At 43.4% G+C, this 22562-nt stretch overlaps 4 protein-coding genes across 6 annotated transcripts; 2 read left to right on the top strand and 2 right to left on the bottom strand.

Annotated features, from left to right (window-relative positions):
• The first annotated feature begins 37 nt into the window (after positions 1-37).
• Positions 38-2653, top strand: LOC118224047 (apoptosis regulatory protein Siva-like). Of its 3 annotated transcripts, XR_004764557.1 has the most exons (5): positions 38-242; positions 563-667; positions 1260-1409; positions 1662-1815; positions 2429-2653. XR_004764557.1 is itself a non-coding variant. In XM_035411200.1 (4 exons), the coding sequence occupies exons 1-4, from the start codon at positions 565-567 to the stop codon at positions 2478-2480; spliced, it is 459 nt and encodes a 152-aa protein (XP_035267091.1). In that variant the 5' UTR covers positions 546-564; the 3' UTR covers positions 2481-2653. The 3 variants fall into 3 exon arrangements, 1 of the variants encoding a protein (XP_035267091.1); XR_004764558.1 differs by lacking the exon at positions 563-667; XM_035411200.1 differs by lacking the exon at positions 38-242 and having other exon boundaries at positions 546-667.
• A 252-nt stretch (positions 2654-2905) lies between these two features.
• On the bottom strand, positions 2906-6547 carry LOC118224044 (zinc finger and BTB domain-containing protein 3-like). The gene has a single exon (XM_035411198.1). The coding sequence runs from the start codon at positions 6215-6217 to the stop codon at positions 4337-4339; it is 1881 nt and encodes a 626-aa protein (XP_035267089.1). The 5' UTR covers positions 6218-6547; the 3' UTR covers positions 2906-4336.
• A 1725-nt stretch (positions 6548-8272) lies between these two features.
• Positions 8273-11800, top strand: trpt1 (tRNA phosphotransferase 1). The gene is made up of 7 exons (XM_035411199.1): positions 8273-8609; positions 8710-8791; positions 9081-9250; positions 9459-9636; positions 10162-10218; positions 10327-10437; positions 10531-11800. The coding sequence occupies exons 1-7, from the start codon at positions 8547-8549 to the stop codon at positions 10551-10553; spliced, it is 684 nt and encodes a 227-aa protein (XP_035267090.1). The 5' UTR covers positions 8273-8546; the 3' UTR covers positions 10554-11800.
• Positions 11801-11808: 8 nt separating this feature from the next.
• LOC118224042 (fermitin family homolog 3-like) lies at positions 11809-20784 on the bottom strand. The gene is made up of 15 exons (XM_035411195.1): positions 20628-20784; positions 19405-19529; positions 18922-19155; positions 18506-18622; positions 18034-18202; positions 16692-16794; positions 16438-16545; positions 16156-16287; positions 15508-15557; positions 15229-15353; positions 14858-14964; positions 14098-14313; positions 13882-14006; positions 13340-13481; positions 11809-12859 (listed from the first exon to the last, which is right to left on the bottom strand). Exons 2-15 carry the CDS (start codon positions 19526-19528, stop codon positions 12680-12682), a joined length of 1932 nt encoding a protein of 643 aa, XP_035267086.1. The 5' UTR covers position 19529; positions 20628-20784; the 3' UTR covers positions 11809-12679.
• Between the last annotated feature and the right edge of the window lie 1778 nt (positions 20785-22562).

The following is a 22562-nucleotide window of genomic DNA, read 5'->3' on the forward strand; positions in this document are numbered from 1 at the left end:
AGGAGGAATTACTTTTTGTCACACAAAACAGAAGTCATCATGACTGTTTAAGGAGTAGTTCATAACGTACATGCTGGCGTTTAGTTTGGTTCTCTTGTGTTTTTTTTCCCACTGAACTGAACTTCAGTTCCGTGGTTTTTTTCCTACCATACGTTTTTTCAACTGGAATACTTACCTGATAATCGTAATTCGCCTGAATATGAAACCGATGGGATGAGACAGGATAGTACGATCTGCAGCTAGTAAGTCACGGGGGAAACGGACAGACACTTAAGTCATGCGATTCATTAATGCTCGTGTAGTATTTGGCCTCCTGACTGTGAAATTCATGCGTCCTATACTTGTATTTCTGATGCAGCCATCGGCTACACTCCACACATTAGTGAACACGCCGTTTAAACCAAAAAATCACATACAAATCACATTCTAAATACAAGAAGATCAGAACTACATTACGTGCAACACACAGGTATTTATCACTTGTTATAGCTAGTGATTAGTGCATTATGTCCCATTAACAATTTTTGAGAGGATTTTTGTTTTTGTATTGACAATGGTTCAGAAATGTCCAAAAGGGGTTGTCCCTGGACAGACGGTACCCCTCAGAGGAAGACGTGTGTGAGGGAGGGGGCAGTTGGCGGGGAAGCAGAAAAAAAAGTAGTGTATGGTGAGTGCGAAGCCTCCCACAACCTCTTTCTCAGACGCAGAAATCTTGTGGGAAATTAACATTCGGCATGGCAATGAATTCTTATTTTGGCGAACGATTCCGCAAAATTTATTAATTATGCTACACGCATATTCTGTCTACTACCTTCTTTCTTCCTGTCCAACTTTGTGTTCTTTCCTTTCAACTCACCTTCATCTGTCACCTGTACAAAAGTGTTGAGGAGCAAGGTTTAGCCAACCGAACTATAGGCCTTGGGAAGTGTAACACTGGAAATCCGTGTGTTCATTCAGACAAATCCTTATGGGATGGTACACACCGAGGTTGCAGTCAGTCATTTCCCTTCAATCCTTCTAAAAAGTATGTCATTAAGATTACATTTTTCATGCAGCTCACAGAAGAGTTTTGATTGGTGCAAATTAAACTAAGCCCCAAAGCAACTTTATTATTGCATGCTTGCCTATTGCTCCAGCGAAACCCACATTACAGAGAAAGGGTTAAAGAAAGTAAAATGTTAGACTGCAGATATCGTCTACTGAATGGCTTTTGCTATGAAAATGAAGGAACAGAATGCAGTCCTTTCCTTGTCTCACAGAACACACCAGAGCTCTACTCTTCTCTGGCGCTTGTTCGTTGCCACTCTCTCCAGGCCCTTCTGCTGCCCCATCTCAGCGGGGTGCGGCAAAGGGGGGGCAGATGCGACTAGGACCCAGGGGGGAATTACTGAGGAGCCCACGCAAGACAGGTGAGTAAGGGAGAGATGACACTGATATGTCAGAATCTATGTGAACTGGTTACTATTATGCGCCTAGAGCAATCAGTTGCACACAAGAATTGGTCATGCATTGTGGTCGTATGATCGTGCTATGCTTTTAACCTCATAGGTGGAGTCAAGGTATTAATAGAGGTATGGTGAAGGCAAATCTTTGTGCATCTCAGATAGGATATTACACAAGAACACTCACTGTCCCCCTCTACTCCATTTCCCTGTTCCCAGAAAGCGCACCATGCCCCCCAGTCTGTCCGTTGTGCGAGTGCCCTTTGCTCAGTGGCTCCCCCTGTGGAAGATGTGAGAAGGCGGTCTGCGCGCAGTGCCAACGCCAGTGCTCTCTCTGCCTGCGGACTTACTGTTTCACCTGCTGCCTGCCCAAGTATGGAGACTGGCACGGAGGGGCTGGGGTAGAGGCTGCAGTTGTGATTGCCAATGACAATTTCCAGGCACAGCATTGTTGAGCTTATCAATGCAGCTGTGGTTGCAGTAGCTGCCATACTGGTGGTGTATTAAACAGAAAGTACTGCGCAGCAATGCCATAAGTAGCAGCTGGAAATTCTCAGCCTCCAAGCTGTGGCATTTGGGGACTTTGAAGGCTAATACAACAACCGCAACAGTGCATAACTTGCAGGTTGGTGGGGAGTACACGATACCTATGTAGCAACAATATTTTGGCTGTTGGTAAGAGGTAGTGGCACAGCTGCCTTTTCAGATTGTCATTTTGCCCTAAACTATGGTGTGTTCCTGTGGAGTCCAACTCTGTTTACATTCCACATTCATTCTAGAATTTACAGTATACACCAGTTTTAATGAAGCCATTCAGTAGAAGAAAATGTTGCACCCTTGATGAACCAGAGTTCGGTTTAATGGGTATTCCAGAATGCAACTGGCGGCTCTGCTCACTGCCATTAGCGTCAGACTCAAATGTAATTGTCCAGTGAAAACCAGTAATTTCACACTGACCGCTCTTCCGCTTCTCTTCCCTGTGTCAGTTATGATGAGCGCTACGAGAGGATGCTTTGCATCGACTGCCAGACCCCATGACTGCAACACCCTACAGTAGCATTTCAGAGAACCTTCTCCCACCCGCACTGGATCTCCGGAGGACAACTGCACTGTATATTCTGAATGAATGGATTATGCTGCATAACACGGTTTCATCTGAAAATGAACCGTTTTGGTATGAAGAATAAAAAGCATTGATGTTTATAATTTCATTTTGTGTGCGTTTTTCTTTTTGGCTGCACTGAAGTGTAAAAGAAGTAGAGAAAACTGCACAAAATGCAGCAAATAAAGGGACTTCTTACTTCTAATTTTAATACTTCAGTGCAACAGCACGTATCCAAGTAAAATGACCTGCAGTGCGCAGTACCATGCAAAGTCGAATGTTCATACAGCTGCCTGTTAGTCATGAGTCATACCATCAGGACAAAATGCCTTTTAAATGGCAATGAATGAAGACAAGCTGATAACACTTTTCATACTTATTACTGTATTTTCATTGATGAAAACCAAAATAGAAAAATCAGTATAAACATGTAAGATAAAAGTACTATACACACCTGTTTTAACAGCAAAGAACATCACACCTGTTCAGGCTCCATTAAAGCCTCCCACTTGAGAACCTTTACAGTTATATGCATCATGTACAAATGCAAATGACAGAAATATTTAACAAGTCTGCAAATGATGTCACAGTACTGTGCATCAGTCCAAACTGGGGCTTGTTTCATGAAAGTATGCGACCATTTTCACTCAGATAGCAAATAATTTTTGAAAACGTGTCACAAGGCTTGTGCGTAGAATTTACAAACAAATGTGCAACAAATTCTCAAATTACTACAAATCTACCTTCCCTTTGTAACTGGCATTTGTGGCGTTTGCAGGAAGAAGAGAAATAAAATAGCTTGTAGCCAGATCGGTTTCTTTCCCTTTCTTTTTCCATATGTGGAATTAATCAGTAACTGCATGCATAGTGGAATTCATTTTGGCACAGTAAACGCAGTCCCAAGTTTATCCTCAGTTGAGTCTTGGACTTAAAAGTTTTAGGCTCCAATGATTCAGCTTCCACACTTAAAACGTTTGCTTAAAAAAAATAAATATAAAAAATGCACACCTGAAGAAACACCTCGTCACAGGTGCACAGCAGAAACAAAAACTAGAATGGTCAATGGACTTCTCATTACCGCTATACTTGCAAATAGGCCCTTAGATTAAAAAAAGATTTCTCTGCAAGTATCAGAGTTTGAGTCCCTTCAACCATTCCAAATAAGAGAATGAATATTTCCCCTTATAGCTACTCTAAATTATCTCATCATAATTTCTTTACTTGTTCTAATGACTATGTCAGAACTTCATGTAATGAACAAATATTACATTTTCCTTGTATGGAAATTTTGTATAGATATGAACCATTGTTGCTGAAAATTACATTACTTTATAATTGTCCGTTTGGGGTAATTCGGTTTATTGCTGGCAAGCTCAATGCATGCATTTTGTAAGATGCATCCGTAGAATGAAATTGAGATTCATTTAGGAATAATTTTGTCTCTCCTCCAGAAGCGCAGAGACAAAATCATTGCACCTATTTAGCTCATTAGCTCATAGTTAGTTTGCATGTTGCATTTCTTGTGAAATATACCCCAGTTCAAGATTAGTCACACTTTGTATTGTTACCAACATGATCCTTGTGACTGAAGTCCCAATACCTGCTCCAAAGCAGTACTGAAATACTTATTCCCCCCCTCCCCAACAGAAATATTTTAGTTTGTAAAGATAAAACACATTTTAGTACCTAAAATGAATGCTATGTTGCATTTACACATCACGACATTTCAAGTGTCTGGCTTCCTTGCTTCCTTCCTGTCCATCTAGTCATGTCACCCCTCACAGCACTTCTCCTATGGCTGTGCGGGTGGCTGTGTCGGTGGCTGTAGGGGCGGTTGTGGGGCTAGCTGTGGGGCTAGCTGCGGGTGCAGCTCACTGTCCACTTTGCTGCGCTTTGCAGGCAGGCTATGGTCGTGGGCTTTGCGTATGTGGCGGTAAAGGTCGCCGGACTGGGTGTAGCTGCGATAGCAGTAGCGGCACTCGAAAGGGCGCTCGCGCGTGTGCACGATGGCGTGGCGCCGCAGGGTGTAGGTGCAGGAGAAGGTCTTCCCACACGTGGCGCAGGTGGGCACGTCCTCCACGTAGGTGCCCAGGGAATCCTGGAAGTCCTGGAAGTACATCGCCTGCGGATCGGACGACTGGGAGGGGTGCTGGTGGTGCCCGGACGAGAAGAGGGTGGAGGGGAAAGGTGAGGAGTCAGAGGTGGCTGGGCCCTGGGGGGAGAGGGGGAAGGTGAGGGCCTCGTGGTGATGAGAGAGGTGTAGGAGGGGGTGGTGGGGCAGGAAATGATGATTGCTCAAGTCACCGTCCTGGTGATCGTCGTCGAACTCATCCCCTTTCTCTCCTTCGGTGCCTCTCCGTCGTACCCTTTCCCCGACCAACATCCCTTCCATGTCGTCCAGCTCCTCGTCGGAAATGACGATGGCCTCCACCTTCACCTTCACCCCATCCTCCTCATCTTCTCTCCCGTCTCTGAATTCCACCATCAAAACGTGAGGCTCCGCGTCCGCTCTCGGATGCTTTTCCGCTCGTTCTCCGCCCAGTTCCCGCCCCTCACTCTGAGCCTGGATGTGAGAGTTGAGGGGGGCAGCCAGGGAGAAAGGAGTGTTTGGCCGTGGTGTCGGTGGCGAATCGGGACCCAGGATGGGCGGGGTCTCCTGGGCTGGCAGACCAGTCCTTTGCTCCAACACTCGTGAATCCTCATCAGAAGCTAACACACCAGCCTGCTCTGGACTGATACCACTGCCGTCGTTCACAATTGTGACCGTGAGATCGGCGGACGCGTTGGTTTGTACTTCCGAGTTTGGGAATGAATGCGGAAGGAGGGAGGAGGATGAAGAGGGATGATTGCTGGAGTAAATTTCAGTGGAGCTGCAAGGACTAGCAAGCAGAGACTCTCCTTGGCTTCCAGGCCTGGACGGTATTCCTACACAAGCGGAGCCAGGTTGCAATCCCACCCTCCCAGACACTCCCAGATCTCCTGCAGGAAGAGAATCCATGCCAGGCTGTGTCGTATCAGCAACGTCTGGACTTGAAGGGCCACTTAATTTGTCTGGGTCATTGAGGCTGGGATTGGGAGGTTCCCCTGTTTCTAACACTTTCTTCTCAGACCTGAGACATATTAACTGGCTGTGGTGAGAGTACTGGGCTGCCGACACCGGCGCGGATTTTGCGGTCCTTGATGGTTTCTCAACCCGATCCCCCCCTTCCTCCTCCCCCAGCCTCACGGGCAGCCCACCAACCCCGCCCGCAGCCCCCACTGTCACACACCCCTCCTCCGCCTTGGTGCTGTCCGCCTCCGCCAGGCCCCGGCCCTGCAGCCTCTTCTTGCACACCTTGACGATGTCGTTCATGTGCAGGAAGCTGGCGGCCGCCAGCACGTCCTCGGGCGGCGGCTGGGCGGCCAGCTTCAGCGTGCCCTCGTACATGAAGTCCAGGAGCAGCCCGAAGGCCGGGGGGGTCACAATGTCCCCGTTGATCGTCACCGTTTCCCTCTTGCCCAGCGGCTGCTCCGAGTAGAACATGTGGAAGAAGGGCGAGCAGGAGGCCAGGACGGCGCGGTGGGCCAGGAAGCGGGTGGAGCCCACCTGGACGGTGCAGTCGCACAGGAAGCCCTGCAGGCGCTGGGTACGGAGGCTGGCCAGGAGCCGCTGGCTGTGCCGGGGGAACTCCATCGCCACGGGAGACGGGTGGGACGTGGACAGACGAGTGGAGGTGAAAAGAGCTGGGAGAACAGAGCGAAGTGCTAAGCTGGATCGGCGGAGGTATGAGAAGGAAAAGAGACGGTTGGTGCAGACAGTAAAATAAAGGAGATGGGAAAAAGAATAAAAGTTTTGTGTCAGAAGGCTGAATGGGACAAAAAGTAGGAGAGTTGGGTTGCTGCTGTAATTGGTGAGAGGAGAAATGAAGAAAGAAGGGGTTGTATGCTCGCCCTCCTGCGCACTCTGGACAGGAGGAGCAACTTCTTGATCTATTCTCCCTCTTATTCGCAGGAATAGGGTAGATTAAAAAGCAATCACAGGGTTTAAAAAGGTTTAAAAGCCATCACTTCGCAAACCGCCTTTCACATTTGCTCCTTTTTAATAAGCCCAGCTTTACTGGAGCAGGGTGGAACACTGGAAATTCCAAGCCTTATTTCTTCCATCATCCTCCTCCCTGAAGACCACCAAGAACAAGGACATCAATCTGTGAACAATAAACAGGAATGTATGCATTAGCATCATGCCATTAAAAAACTCAAGGTCAGATTTCTAAAACATATCCTTTAAATACTGCCTTCAGAGTTTTTCCATACAATGCTTCAATCAACATAAACTTAAACCTTGCTTATCAATTCTTATACGGCTGCTGAAAAATTACAGCTCCACTGCGAGAATTATAAGGGTTCTTTATGATATTGAAATGATCCAAATTCTATTATTCCTTAATAACTACAGTTCTACTAGTCATAGGTCTCCATTGTTAAACATCACTAGCTGGACTAATCCACATCAGATGTATTCAATCTCTATGATTTATAAAATAGATGATGCAGTGCTCATGCAGCAGTCCGTCGCTTGAGCAAACCACAGAGACACGTTGTCTTCATTCTGTGAACATATGACGTTACTAAAACTTATACACAAACAAAAACATCTGCTTTAATAAAATTTCATATGGCCTTATTTTTCTGAGAAGAACATCATTCAGAAAAACGGGATTATTTCGTACGAGTTTAAATATTTTCTGAGAAATGGCAAGTTGCAGCTCCTAAATTACCAGAAGATGCATTACCTTAGCGTACTCAGATAGCTAATGTTAAGCAATCAGCTCCTTACATTTGCTTTCAGAACACTGAACTAATATTACATCGATAGCTCGCAAGTGTGTGTTAGTAGTGTCATAGTGAGGCGTTCTTCTTTAGCCAGTCAAAATTAGCTAGCAAGAATGTATGCATGTAGAATGTAGTTAGCAAGCTAACTAGGTATCATAACTCTATAACATTAGCTTTCTGTTTTGATAACAACAGTCATCTAGTACTCTATTGTGTTAGTTCACTTTTTAAAATATTTTTAGAAAACTAGTATTTTACTTGCTGACTAGCAAAATTACTGGCAGCTAAATAGCCAATTAACTTTATCTCTGAATAGCCAACCTTAGGTTAAAGATAAACCGAGACCCTGTCAGTGATATTAACTGGGACAATCGCTAGCAATTTTAGCCCTTAACCAACTAAGTTATCAAGCCAAATCTATTCCATAGCCAAATATATAAACAATAAACACATAGCTGCTATTAGGTTTATAGCAAGTGGGCTACATCAACCGCATGAAAAGGCATGATAAACCAATGTCTGCTAGCTAGCTAGCTTGCTAAATAGGGTTAGCGTTAGCTGAGCAAACAAATCGGCCCTTTTTCTTTCCAACGGCCTCACTTGTCGGCTGCAAGCACCATGTTTTTAATAAGCATACTAAGTGGACTTTCATACATACAACTACACACGTGTCTGCAAAATACATTTAGTTAACATTTAGCAAGATAGCTGTCCAGACAAGCAAGCAAATAAACATTAATTAAGTCCAACCCCTCACCTGAAAATGAAAATACCGTCCGCCTGGCTTGTACTATTTTCTCGGCACTCAGTAAAAAATGTCTAACTCCAGCCCACTGTTTGCTAGGCGCTGATATCATTGGATGGATTCTCAAAAATCATTTGCGCCTGAGCGTGCGTGAACGTTCGATTTTCTCGGCTATCCACTAACCTTGTCTGGTATTCTTGTCGCTGTTCACGGGAAACGTGTTGTGGGTTTCGGTAGATTGGTAGCTTTAAGTTTCAGTCGTCGTTGGTATTATTTCTACTGAAGTCTTTTTGGTTTAAACTGGAGCGTTCAACCTATATCTACGCTGTTCTCAATAAGTCCATGCCATTATATTGGTTTGTAGCTATATCAATGACAGACTTTGATTTAGGCCTCAAATCCGTATTGGTGAAATCTTGACTATTTTATCTGCAGTGAGGACAGAATGGACAGTGAGAAAAGAGGAAGAGGAGGACGAAGGGGAAGACATGGTCATCGAGGTGGCCAGGTGAGAGGAGAGTCATGTAATAATTTGCTGTAAAGTTATAATCATTAAAAGGCGCAATTTTTGGGATATAGTAACTGTTGTTCTGTTGTGTTCTCTTTAGGACAGAGATGTGCGTCTGTCTAAGTCTCTGTCCTTCGTTCTGCGCCACGGAGCTGCTCAAATGGGGTTGGATATGAGTTCAGGTAAGGAGGTTCTGGGCATGACAGTTTCATCAGGGTGTGAAGCAGAGTTTATGGGCTGGACTCTGAATTTAAGGTTCACTTGGCTGGATTTCTGACATTCCTTTGTATCCTTGAGAAAGATGCTTAATCTCAGTTCCTCAAGTGAAAACAGTTACACAAATGGGTTAGGAGAGCCAATAATGTAATGTGTTCCCTACACAGAGTCAGATCAGTCATAATAATGACATCGTAGTTGAACTAAGTAAATGAGCTCTATAGACATTCCCATTTCTTTATGTTTCATCTACAGATGGCTTCCTCTTTGTGGAAGATCTTCTGTCGCACCCTCAGTTTGGCTCCTTCTCATTGGAAGATGTGGAGAGAGTGGTGGCCACCAATGACAAGCAGCGATTCAAGCTGTGCACGCATCCCGAAGATGGGAGGCTGCAGATCCGTGCCAACCAAGGGCACACTGTGCAGGTGAGCTTGGCAGGATTACTGACCACCCAGGCCCATTCTGCAGCTCATTTGAACACGAGATAATCTGCAGACTTTCTCAATGGCTTTCTTCACTACATTTCCCTCCAATGCTTAGTTGTACATTTCTGGGTGGCTTTAAGTTGTAGCACTTAAATTTTTTTTTGCCAGCCTTACAATTTGCCACCGTCCTTCTCCCCGTCTGTCGCAGGTAGCGGAGCTGGAGCTGAGGGCGATTGGGCCCGATGACCCAGACTGTCCGAGGGAAGCAGTGCACGGCTCCTACCTCCAGCACTGGCCGGCCATTCGCGCCCAGGGCCTGAGGAGAATGAAGCGCATGCACATTCACCTGGCTCCCGGGCTGCCTGGTGACGGAGGGGTGATCAGCGGTTAGTGGGAGAGGGACAGCGGTCGGGTAGCAAGTTTTTATTTTTGGTCTGTTGGTTGTTAAATTATGTCACGCTCAGTTTTGCTCCAGCTGCTTAGTGGTATTTGCCAAATTAAGCTCAGTTTTCTCTGCGAGAGATCACTTTGACTGCTTGGAAGACTTTTGGAAATAAATTGGCTTTTTGCGGCCCTGTGAGGTACACTTTTAGTGGAGCAGGTGGAATTGCACAACTGCCTTTGATTCATCATGTTAGATTGTGTTCTGTAGTTCTTGGGGGATAGTGGTTACTATGGAACTACAATGTCCTTTCCTACAATCCAACATGCCAGCAAAAAGAATGCAATCTAGAGCAATAGATTGTAAGGTTTATATGAGAGCTAACCTAGATTTAAGGTGGATTTGTTGCTGTTTAGTCATATATAGCATCAGTGAAATTGATTTTGATAGAAGTAGGAAAATTCACTCCCATATCTGATTGATCATTTTCTTGATAATGAGTGGTGGAAATTTCTGTTACTGTGTCCAGGCATGAGGAGGAACTGTGACCTGGTTGTTTACATAGATCTCCACAAAGCACTGACTGGTAAGGACACGCTGAAATTATTTTATGGCAACCTTCTTATTATTTATTAACTTTGTATTTTTAATACTTGCTTCTGCATGTGTCTCTGCTCTGCACGTGTTTTGGTAGATGGAATTCCATTCTACTGGTCAGAGAACAGGGTGGTGCTGACCCCGGGAGACTCAGACGGCACGCTGGCCCCCAAATACTTTACCCGCGCCCTCCAGCTGAAACCATTACGTGAGGCTCCTACTGATCAATTGTAAGAACGCGATAAAATTGCAGCAGCGTTGCAGAATCAGTGATAACTTGTGCACTGCTTCCTGTTTGCAGGATGTGAACTTCCACTGGAATAGAACAACAGATACGGTTGAGAACTCGCCTGACTACCCCTGCACAGTATGGACTTGCTTGTGAGAACAGCAAATGAAAACGGGCAGATTTCTTCCAAAAATTCATAGCGCAGAAGGAAAATTATATGACGCGGGAGCTGAGGACATCAGCTCACAAAGGGTGAGGCATAAGCGAGTGCAAGGCTGCCTGTCTATATTAGGCTGTGCATGCTGCTGTTGAGGGCGTCTGCGGTTTCCTGTTCAGTTGCACAGACTAGCATTGAGAAAGAGGCTTGCACTTGTATTGTGCCTCAAGAATTCTACTCAGTGACTGTTGAAGTGCAACCCGCACAATAGCCACGGATCCTGAGCACCCATTACCCACAATACAGTGTATTTTGCAGGCGTTCCTTGCAGTTCTTTTTACTTATAGCCATCCTCAGCCAAATACCTCTATTTAACAGGTTCAGGGATTTTGGAAATATGTACTTTATAAAATATATGGCACAAATACAAACATGCTCATATTGTATGAAGCATGTATAATGCCTTCAATGAAACGACTTTATAAATTATTCATGTGCATACAAGAATTTTGATCAGAGGGCTGACCTTAAGTCAAGTAACATGTGTTTTGTTACATTTGAGAATATAATACATAGTGTAATATCATCCATAATCCCTGCTTTATTTATTTATGTAGTTAGTTATGAAAATGTTAGGTCTTCTTTTCCCAAAATTTGGAATAAACAGTCACAATTATTGGCCCATCCGATTGATGCAACATCTCCTGTCATCGAAGTTTGCACACCAGCACACTCGTCCCTGGAAATGCGTGCAGCCATTCAGTGCTTTGTTACACTGCCAGCCACCAGCTGATTTATGATGGTTTTGTGCCAAAAGAGTGCGCAGCTGGTACAGATAAACTGTAGGATTCATTTGAAGAGTTGCTGTTGCATGAAATGCCCTCTTCATTAACTGAAATCCTAATTTTGGCTATGTCTAGCAGCATATTTTAAACACATGCCACACTGCTTTTTCTCGCCTCAGCCTTTGACAGGGTATTTATGATGACACACAATAGCAATATGAGAAATTCTTGCTCTTTCTCAGATGCACAGCAAGTGTTTCTGACTCGTTGATAATACACCTGGGGTGGTTCATTGACTGTTAGAAGTAATTCTGCCTGTTGATGCACATTCTTGGTTATCTGAACTTTTTCTGTTATAAAAACTACATAAAATGAATGTTATTAAATGAAGTGATCTCAACCACAGTGTTCAAAAAAGTTTCTCTTGTTTTGGTTTTAGTGATTTATAATTCCGCTTCGGAAAACTGAAAGAGGATACTGTTGGTCAATCATTAAGCCTAGGTTTAGCACAACATAATGAAGGTACAATCCAAAGTGGGTGTCAATATCATTCCACATTTTGTGTTAGAACATAAATACATGCACACACATTGAGTATATAGTTAATGAACTGAAAATGGTCATTTTGACAGCAGTATTTTTTAGGTTGGTGGCAAGCATTAATAAAACTTTAAAGGTCCAACTTGACTGGTGATGTGAGTACAGCAGTTACAGCATGTAATACCATGTTAATATTTTAAATCTGTGGCAATTCCTCTACATACCAATTACCTCCCCCTGCCACGATTCCAGTTTTTTTTCTCATTAGTTATAAAGACATTGAATGATAATTGTAATCAGTTAAAATGCCTTAGGAAACATGTCATTAAAAAGCTCCAATAACGCAGACTGCTTGTTGATCACAGAAATGGAGCTGAGAAGTCAATGGAGATCTAATTTTCCTAATCTGTTCTGGTCCGCTCCGTGCTCGGGGGACGTATGGGTTTTACCCACCCGCCATCTCACTGCACTTAAAGCTGTCTTTAAAACTGTAAATCACTCATTGATGGCGATTAATGAAGCTTTGCAATTGACTCAGTGTAGTTATTTAACTATAGCTGTTAAAAAAAAGATACAGTGGTCCCCTGGGGATGGGTTTGAAACTTTGGCACTGTTTCAGTAAGTACAAACTAATGGGATGTTTCAGCTAAAGAGTCTCTGGAATATACAGTGTGCAGTAGGGCGCACAAGGATGTGGGGGTTGGGGGAGGGGGGGTTCCTTTCGAGGGCAGGAGGGACCTCACAGAGCCTCGTGGCCCCCGGTGAGCTTGTGGAAAAGCTCCTCGTTGAGGGTTTCGCTTTGCTCGCGGCTCCTCGTGGACATGAAGATGTAGCCGCCGATGTACTCGTGCACAATCTTGCAGTTGGCTGTCACGCAGCTGAACGCAATGTTCACGTTCCCGTCAAACTCGATGGCCACCTGGGAAAAAATGGAGGGAGTGTAGATTGATGAAGCATTCGTGTAGCGTGTTGTGCTGGAAACAGGATTAGCTCAATTCGCTTTTTTCAGAGAACATACATGCAAACAATCTTTAAGCATTATTATTTCCTGCTTCTTTCTTCTCAAAACATAATATCCTTATGTAGGCTATTCAAACCAGCATTAAAATATTAATATGGTACAGGTGCCTTGGTGAAAAATTGGTCTTGATCAAATGATGGTCTCTAATCTGGTAGTTTCTGTATAATTAAGGCTTCATACATTTTCTCAGTGGTTATCTGTCAGAATGTATTTCCTGAGATTAAATTCCATTTTACTTGCATAGTGCCTTTTACAGAGACCCTGTCACAAAGATGCTTTACAAAAATTGCGCAAAAACCAGGCCTGAACCTCCAAAAATCAAACCATTACAGTAAGTAAGAGACAGAGGGGCAGAGCAAAACCCTGGAGTTATCACACCTGCTTTATGTCCCAGTTGACGTTCCACTGCCTCATGTTGTTGTAGCGCCAGGTCTTCACCACATCACCCACGCCCAGGTCGATGCGGATCAGGCGGTTGTTGGCGATGCCCAGGACCTCATCTTTCCGGCTTCCCTTGAACCTGTTAATTAAACCAACAGCCTTGTTAATGTGAAGGGTGAAAGAGGCTGATGAAACGCACAATGCTCTGTGGCAGCTGACATACACACAAGAAGAGTAAGAGAACGAGAGAGGTTAAGAATCCAATCAACCGTGTATTGTGTGATAAGATATTATGCTTGCATGCAAAGCCCTGAGTGTGTTGCCATATACTTCGCATTATATTTATATTGTGGTGTCTGCTTTCAGGGTGTGTGATTACAGCGTGGGGAGACTATGGTTTTAGTTAATTTGGGTCTTCTAGTAAAGGTTCATTGGGCTCAAATCAACACCAAGTCTACAGTAGTTTCCGTGTCCCAAAAACACAACAACCAGCAACACAAAGAATGTAACATGAATTAGACCATTGCTGTCCCACTCACCTTACCACAAAGTATGACAACCCAAAATCTGGTAGTGCCTGCCAGATTTGGAGGAACTTGAGGAGGGCATCAGTCAGAGAGAGCTGTGCTATGTTTTGATAGGCCTCCAGAATCCGAGGGGTTAACTATGTGGACAAATAGAGTTAGACAAATATTAGTTGGATCTGAATCTCTGTGCTGTTGTAGTGTGTGAGTGTGGTTAGTCCAGTGACCAACCTGCTTGGCCTTGTACTTCTTCTGGTAGCGGGGTGACACCAGGCTTTGTGTGTTGATGCTTTCGTCGGCCTGGGCGGACTGGGACCCGGGGTTGGAACGCTGCATGGACAGGAAGGCCTGGATGTTCGCCACCTCGCTGGAAAAGGAGCTGTCGGCCAGGTTCTTCCCCTTGGAGGCCAGGCGACAGGCCGCCATCCACTGGGAGTACTGGTTTTCCTGGGGGGCAGTAGGAAGCGCCTTCATGGAGGGACTTGGAGTGACAGACAGGTAGGTGCACTAGAGAAGCACTTTCCTCAAAACAAAAATGCTTTTAGTGAACAGATAATATACTATCGAAGGGGCCCCTGCATTTTCAGAAACGAGATATAGTATAGGCTGAAGCTCCTTCAGCTGGAAGATACTGACACAGGCTTCAACTGAAGCCATCTGTTGAACACTCAATACACCATCATCCCATTATGATGTGTGAATCAGCTCAATTAGTTATTTAATTGCTACTAATCAGCCATTGCTGCATATTCTGTCATCTAGAAGCACTCACTGCTCCTGACAGATATTTATCAGATTTGTACTATTATATCAATAATATTCATGAAAATGTGCCTTATTATATTTTTTAATGGTTACCAGTAGCAAAATATAATCCACATAGTAATCCACTTCAGGGGATACTGTGCTGAAAGTGCTGTACAAAAGTGGAAATGGGTGATAACTGGGCTATCACACTCAGTTTGAGTGGCAGACAAGCAGCCTCACTCACGTTTTCACAGCGTAGGTAGACCTCATTCATGCCCTCCGGCGCTGGGATCAGCAGTTTGATGCAGAATTTCTGGCCTGCCACATTAACATCTGGTGCCACCTCACACCCTGGGATAGGCACATGGGCACATGTCTGATGTGTTACATTTCTCTTGTCTTTTTGTGCGTGGGCCTAGACCCTATTCAAACTGCTTGTAATCCTGATGTTCGTAAATATAATGGTCATGGAATGGTTCATGTGTTCTGTGGCCCCATGTAGTTGCACATAAACTTTAATGTTATAATGGATTAATCTGCTGATCAAGTGAAGTGTGTGTGTGTGTGTGTGTGTGTGAGAGAGAGAGAGAGAGAGAGAGAGTTCTTATTCTTTACCTTTCAGGTTCATCTGCTGAATTGGCTCCCCAAAACTTTCCTCCTTGCTCTTATAGTAGGAGATGGAGGTGTCCTTGAATGTGAACCAGTACTGCTTATAGCCTTTCAGTGTCAGTCTCTTAGGTCTAGAATGAAATGGGTATGCATGTAAGAGGGAAAGAGAAAGAGAGACACAGAAAAGCAATGGTTCAGTGATCATGATTTCATTATTATTGAGAGGTAGAGACACATTGGACCGGGTGGTTCTTCTAATATTATTCATATCTGACAGAACCTTACCGGAATATTTTTAGGTAGTCGTGCAGTTCTGGAACAGTTGCCATGGTTTCCTGTGTAAATAAGATATAAGATATTTATAGGATAAATTCAGCACAAATTAATTTACCATAGATTGACCTCTTCGCAATTTCCACTCCAATTTTATATTCTTCTGTCATTGTATGATGAATGCATTTAAATATATATATATTTCCAGTATTCCTGGGGTTCTGTGAATGCCAACACTAAAAGCTATATTCTTAGGTAGACATTCTGATACTATAATCTCCTGGTTCTTATATAATATGTATGTGCAAATATATGTGTAAAAAAGAAAATTTAAAAATGCAAATGATTCACTTAATGAGAAAAATCGAAGTGCAGAATGATTATGTATTATGACAGTACTATATGTATACAATATTACAATATAATATACAATATTCACTATGATCTGTAAAACACATAGCAGACAGTTTCGACATTATTTATAAAATAGAGCTCCCAGCAAACTGTGGCGCTGTATATTTCTTTGGTTTCCCAGCAGTAAATTTTTCATGTAAATGTTTAACCTGCATTGGTCACGCACCGCTCTGCAACGCTGGAATCCGATGTGAACTCATCACAAGAGAGCAACAGACGTTGGAGTGGAAAGAAACACAGACTGACCAGCATATCCATGGAGCTGGTCTCTCCCTCCATTTTAACCTCCAGACACTGCAGAGCCGAGTCCAGGTCGTCCATCGCCGGGCACGATTTCATCCCTTGCGGTTCGGATTGTGACACTTTGATAATGTGGTACTGGGAGAGAGAGAGATAGTGAAAGAAAGGAAGAAAGAGAGAGAAAGAGACAATGAAATATCGAATGTGGCAACGAGTGAAAGGATAAAACTGAAACTTGATGAATGTTGTTTTTGTTCATGCTAATGCGACAGCACATCTGCTCTTTACCTGCAGGGCACCGAACAGCATCATCTCCTCTTCGGTGCAGTCGATGTCCTCCAGCAGGACAGCCCACCGGGCCTGCTCGTACAGCTGAGTGAGCCGTACAACGTCGTACTGAGGAAGGGACAGAGCAACAGAGAGAGAGAAAGAGAAAGGGACAGAACGACAGAGAGAGAGAGAGAGAGAGAGATGGATGTTGATGTGGATGGCCCCCTTTTCGACACATAGGCACAATCACATGACCACACGTGTACACACACCTTGGGCTCCAGGTCGTAGAAAGTATAGTATTTGAACCTCAGCCACAGCTTGTCGTTCTCTTGCACTCCCTGCTGCAACAGGGAGCGAGAGGAGTCCAGCCACCTGAAAGGAGGACACAACTGTGTACATTACCGCTGCTGCTACACTAAAGATACAAGATGAGCTCGTTTTATTGGCTTACCAAAGGGCCAATCAACATGCGGACTCAAACCCTGTTATTAATCTTCTTTTATTGTTATCATTATGCCACATTATTTCAAGCTGACGTATAATCCATACTGATGGAGTGAGGGCGGAAGTTTGGGTTTGCTCCAAGGGCCAATTGAAAGTTTTGTCTGATTAAAATAAATGAAGGCCATAGATCACATGGTACTACAGATAAAATTAATTTATGTCTCATAAATGTAGTGTATCACAGCTATGAATCATGACACCTTATGTCCTTCCACTTCTTGCTCAATTAAAAATGGTCGCATCTAAATTAACTACTGTATGTTTTAAAAGATTTTTGACTGATTAGCATGCAATTTATTTTACTTGCTCTTTGAAATCTTCAACATTATGATGATACTCTCAGCTGCATTAATATGCAAATATGGTTGCTTACATTTTGGTTGACTTTTATTTATTAAAAATGCCTTATCACATAATCAACTTGAACGAGAGCATGATAGTTTGACAGATTGCATCCAGTCCCCTTGCAAGTTGCTTGCAACTGCTTACGTAAGTGATAAATGTAGGTGTTCTTTAACAAAAAAACTAAAAAAATTACATTTTCATTCACATAGCTGTACTTTGTATTCTACGTAATGTCTTTAAAAATGTATTTCAAAATATTCATAGTTCTTCATAGTACATAATCTATGCTCCCAGTTCTTGTTTCAGGAGAACTGTCTTAGTTGGAAGGCTTTTGATTTAGTGGTCCTGGAATGGCCTTGAAAAAGCATTCTGCCTTGATAGAACTTCATTTCATTAAAATAATTTACACCACAAATTGAGGAAGCTATGCTGGTAGTGTGCGATTGTTATTTTAAACTATGGTATTTTTGGTTTATGCTGAGTCTGTAGTCTGTAACAGTATAATTATTTAATATTTAATTTATATATTGCACTGTCCTTTTGGCCACGTCTTTCTTGCAAAAGATTCTGTATAAATACAATAATTATTGCAAAAACACATGCTGTATATCATCACATACAGCATATTATTATGAGCTATTTAGAAGATTATGCAGTTCAGAGAGACTTCCTAAGCCTGATATTGAACAGCCATATTTGAATATAAATGTATGGTGTATATTCAGAGAAGCAGGGTCGCAGACCGCTGGCAGTTGGCCCTACCTGCTGTGGATGTGGGCCTTGTCCACCACACTGGCCGGGCGGTACATCTTCGCGATGATCTCGGGCGCGGGGGCGGGCTGCGTGGTGGACAGCATCTTATACACGGCCTCGGTCTGGGGGGAGTCCGCAAAGTGAGCTGGCATGCCGTTGTACAGGCCGGGGACCGAGGCTGGAGGACACGCATGCGTCATGTGATTACAGCGTTCGCGTGCGTTTGCCGCCAAGATATTCAATTCAGATGCCCACAGATTGCTTCTGTTGTATTGCTTATGTGTCATTTAAATTTGCTCATTAACATTTTCAGTGTGCCACGCAGGCGTCCCAAGAGGTTTCAAAAGATTAACGGAGAGTAGAAGGAAATGAACGAATATCAAGACCGAGAACTGGAGCAAGAAATAAAAACAAAGCTAAAATGAAACTAGCGGAGTGGTGAAATATAGGGGTGGTCGGTTGGCAAGACAACTGTGTGCACCTGAGGTCAGAGGTACTCCTGTGAGGTCATACACTTCCTCTGTCATCTCCTTATCTTTCTTCTTCTTCTTCTCCTCTACTGGCCGCAGCAGAGACAGCTCCTCGGGGCGGCGAATGTCTTCGGAAAGAAGGAAAGAGAGTGAGAGAGAAAGTAATCTTAGAAATGATGGTAGGGTCATAAATAGATCAGACACAGATAGAGAATGCGGGCAGACGTACAGAAATGTATGTCTGTACAACATACATTGTACATCTGTACAACCATCCCCTTATTTGGAGAATGAACATACTCTTGTTTTCTAGTGCAATGTGTTTTTGTTAGGTACAGTCTTTTTTTTGGCCCGCCCGCTGCTGAATTGATTGGTGTGGGAAGTAGATTCTCAGTGGCACTGCGCAACATCCCAGCCCTTCCCTTACTCAGAACTTTACAGATGCCCATGACGGTTTGGAAGGCGGGCCCAGAGAAGCGAGCCCGCAGCCTCAGGGTCACCCCGTTGGGCAGGCCCAGGAGCATCGGCTTGTGCTGCGGGGTGAAGGCCAGGCGTGCGTCTGCATGGATGCCGCACTTGTCCAGTGACCAGGCCGGTCGGAGGAGCCACTGCTGCTTCTGTTCCCACCACAGGGCGTGGTCTGACCAGTCCTTCTTTATCTCTGAGAAACAGCAGAAAGAGAGAGAAAGTGAGCAGGAGATGACCGATGATTTCTGCTTTTCTGCTGGAGATGCCTGAAATTGCCGATTCTAATTCAGAGTATGACATTTACATTGTCGCATTATCCATAGCTGGTGGATATTTATGAACAGCCAGATCTCCACTGAGCAAAGAAATGTACTTGTGTGACTTCAGGATAGACTCTGAACAGATGTGCAAAATATCAACTGTGCTTCATTTGACAACTCACGTGTCTTTTCAACAATTTTGAGAATGACCCCGCCTATGTGCAAGTCAGAGGTCACACTGACAGTGAGGGGCGGGGCCTCAGGGCCCAGCTCCTCCACGGTAACAGACAGGTCCCACACTGCCATACTGAAAGAGAAAGAGAGAGAGCGTAAGGGTCTGATTGGATACTTGCTTGTTTTTAATACACTTGTATTGTTTCAGTCCTAATACCCCAAGTGACATCACAGAGCTCGGCACCAAAGGCACAACGACAAAATTTAACCTGGGAACATGTTTCTGGGACATTGACTGATAAATAGAGGCCGTTGGACAACTGGAGACATGATTGACAGACCTTGCACACAACCGCACACACCCTGGAGTACATGTCTGTGTGACCGTCTGTGTGACCCTGTCATTTAGTTATGACCAATCACTTCCTGTTCCTGACTCCCACAATCGCACCACCCCATGCTTCCCCTTTGAGTCAGTTACTGACACAATCCATGGCACATACTGTCTCACATTTTCAGCTCACACTTTCCTGGGCTCCTTGAACAGCATTTCTGTGTGTGTGTGTGTGTGTTTGCGTGTGTGTGTGTGTGCACATATCTGCATGTGTACATGTATGCATATATGTGTGCCTGCATGACAATTCTCCACTACACACCACACAATGATGACATAAGCCATCTTTTTATCATAACAGACATAAAATAAATATTGTCATAGTTGGCGAGCTAATAAGTAAAAGGCTACTAATGTTTGAGAGAAATATGGAGAGTAACAAGGAAAACAGCAAATACAAACTACAATGCAGTCAACATGAAGAAATTCACATATGGATAAGCAGCTGATTATGGCAATATAATCGGACAGTGACACTGACTACATATTTCAACATCTTTTCTCCACCTATCAAACCTTATACAGACATTTGAAATGGTAAAGGTTAGAATTTGGATTATTATTATATGTTAAAACCCAGTCTCTCACTCACTGTGTGAATGATAAAGATGTTTAACTATATATGACTCACACATTTCAGAAAAACTCAGAGTTTTGCTATTTTTTCTAAACAAACAACCAGTAAAAATTCAGGTTCCAATTGTGTAGGCCGAATTTCAACGGGGCCTACCCATAAAATGAGACACGTCTCTACTACTCTACGCCACGTTTTATTTCACACCACATAGCCACATACACCCAAACTACTGCTTGCATGAAACATTTCTTTTGTCTTACCTTCCTTCAGATTACAAGAAACGTTCTTGGATTTAAGTTCTCTCTGAAAGGACCACCACCCTCTCTCTGTAGCTATCTTGTTCGTTCACCGTTCAGCTTCTCAAATTTGTGTCACTTCCCTCTCTGTCTCTCTCTCTCTCTCTCACTCTAGCTATGTCAGAAGTCTGTGGTTTATGTTCGAGGTCGACAGAAATGGGTGTTCCTTTTTTATCAGCCCGCGCTCTATGTGACGATGTATTTGTGTGTCACTGGGTGTTCACTAGTTTGCGAGTGTCATTCGGTACCTATGCTGTGCAGTACATGTGTTTGCCATTCACTGTGAGGGAAGTTCTTCACTGTCTGAAGTATGAAATTTGCCATTTTTGCTATGAACTCAACACAGAAACAGCAGTTTCTGTAAAATGGTAAAACATGTACCCATATACCATGAAATAAAAGCTGATTGCATGTCTTGATCTGATACTTTTGAGTACACTATCGCTTCTTTGTAGAACAAACAACTGTAACAACTGTAATGAGTTTACACATACATGCAAGCAAAATATTTGAATTATGCTTAATTTCATTTTATTCAAAGTAATAATTAGTAGTACAGACTGAATAAAATTTTGTTTTGAATTTGCAGTATGTGAGTGCATTTATGAGTGCAGTACATGAGTGCAATCTTCCCCCAAGCCATTACTGCCCAACAGTGGATTAACAATGTAATTACAGGTAGCTGCGTACTGCAGTAGGCCTGTACAAACTACTGAGCACAGCAACCGTATACACTTCATCTGATTATTTGAACCTGATAAAATCACAAAACACACTGCTTTTTAAATATAATTTATTGCCAACGGAGTAACAGCCACATTTAAGCCATATAAGAACATGACAAACCACCAAAAGATATTCACACTTTCCTCACAAGCTGTCAGGAGGCAAGGAGATCAAAATCCTGAAGATTTTGGGGTTCTCATTCCTTTAGCATGGACACATCTCGCATTCCAAAAGCAAGTTAAATTTGATGATATGGGATAGACAATAGCCAATGGACATGGACCTAACAGATCGTTGTGACCAGGCATAAGCACCAACCCAAGACTGATCAGGCAATGTTGGTTAAATTGGACAGGGCAACAGTATGAAGGTACAGATCAAATCTGAGCACTGCAGACGGAGGTCAGTCCCCAAACCACTCTTGCCACTCGAAACCATGGTCATCGCTCACCACCCCTGTATAGACTTTGCCTTTGGTGTACAATTCCTGTAGTCCTGCAATGTCCTACTAAATTACAGCACACCGCATGCTAATTCTGCAAGCGAGAAAATTCAAACGTTTCAGGTATCCATAAGCATTAATGCACCATTTGTTTCAGATGCATTTTTATATAACGTATTGACGCTAGAAACACTAGGTTCCCTATATTCGCAGACACACAACTGGAGTGAGAACAGTGAGGTATTCAATTTTTAGTTGCACCAAGATAACAAAACAAATAAAACTAGAACAGAAATCCCATTACTTTCTTGGCTCCTCGGCATCATATTTGTCTTCGTGAGGTCACCCTCCTTCTGCAATCTCCATTAGACAAACCTGGCAATACGCTGAGAAACATAAACCCCACTATTCAAAAGATAAAATCCTGCTCCTCTAGATGAAAACCAAGTACCTTTTCAGCATAAGTCTGAACTGTTGTGCCATGGTGGAAGTGACAAGATTCCTTTATGGATGTAATGAGGAATCTGACCTTGACTAATGGATGCAAACAAGTTCCTTTAAAATGACAATCACACTCTCACAATCCTAACACATTCACCACAGAGATCAGAGAAAAAACAGCATGTCAAACAAGAGAAATTAGAGGAAACATTTTACGTTTTTGCTTTAGTTTCAAGAGAATTAAAAAAAACCCTGAAGTGATTTTGATTCTGGAAAAAAAAATACAAACA

Source organism: Anguilla anguilla, chromosome 3 (genome assembly GCF_013347855.1).
Source record: "Anguilla anguilla isolate fAngAng1 chromosome 3, fAngAng1.pri, whole genome shotgun sequence".
Taxonomy (NCBI): Eukaryota; Metazoa; Chordata; class Actinopteri; order Anguilliformes; family Anguillidae; genus Anguilla; species Anguilla anguilla.

Coding starts and splice junctions, on each gene's coding strand:
- LOC118224042 (XM_035411195.1), bottom strand. CDS start 19,528: ATGGCAGTGTGGGACCTGTCTGTTACCGTGGAGGAGCTGGGCCCTGAG. Junction 18,203..18,505: donor AGGAGTACCTCTGACCTCAG/GTGCACACAGTT, acceptor CGTGTCCTCCAG/CCTCGGTCCCCGGCCTGTAC. Junction 16,795..18,033: donor AAGGCCCACATCCACAGCAG/GTAGGGCCAACT, acceptor TCCTCCTTTCAG/GTGGCTGGACTCCTCTCGCT.
- LOC118224047 (XM_035411200.1), top strand. CDS start 565: ATGTCCAAAAGGGGTTGTCCCTGGACAGACGGTACCCCTCAGAGGAAG. Junction 1,410..1,661: donor GAGGAGCCCACGCAAGACAG/GTGAGTAAGGGA, acceptor CCCTGTTCCCAG/AAAGCGCACCATGCCCCCCA. Junction 1,816..2,428: donor TTCACCTGCTGCCTGCCCAA/GTATGGAGACTG, acceptor TCCCTGTGTCAG/TTATGATGAGCGCTACGAGA.
- LOC118224044 (XM_035411198.1), bottom strand. CDS start 6,217: ATGGAGTTCCCCCGGCACAGCCAGCGGCTCCTGGCCAGCCTCCGTACC.
- trpt1 (XM_035411199.1), top strand. CDS start 8,547: ATGGACAGTGAGAAAAGAGGAAGAGGAGGACGAAGGGGAAGACATGGT. Junction 8,610..8,709: donor ATGGTCATCGAGGTGGCCAG/GTGAGAGGAGAG, acceptor TGTTCTCTTTAG/GACAGAGATGTGCGTCTGTC. Junction 10,219..10,326: donor TCTCCACAAAGCACTGACTG/GTAAGGACACGC, acceptor GTGTTTTGGTAG/ATGGAATTCCATTCTACTGG.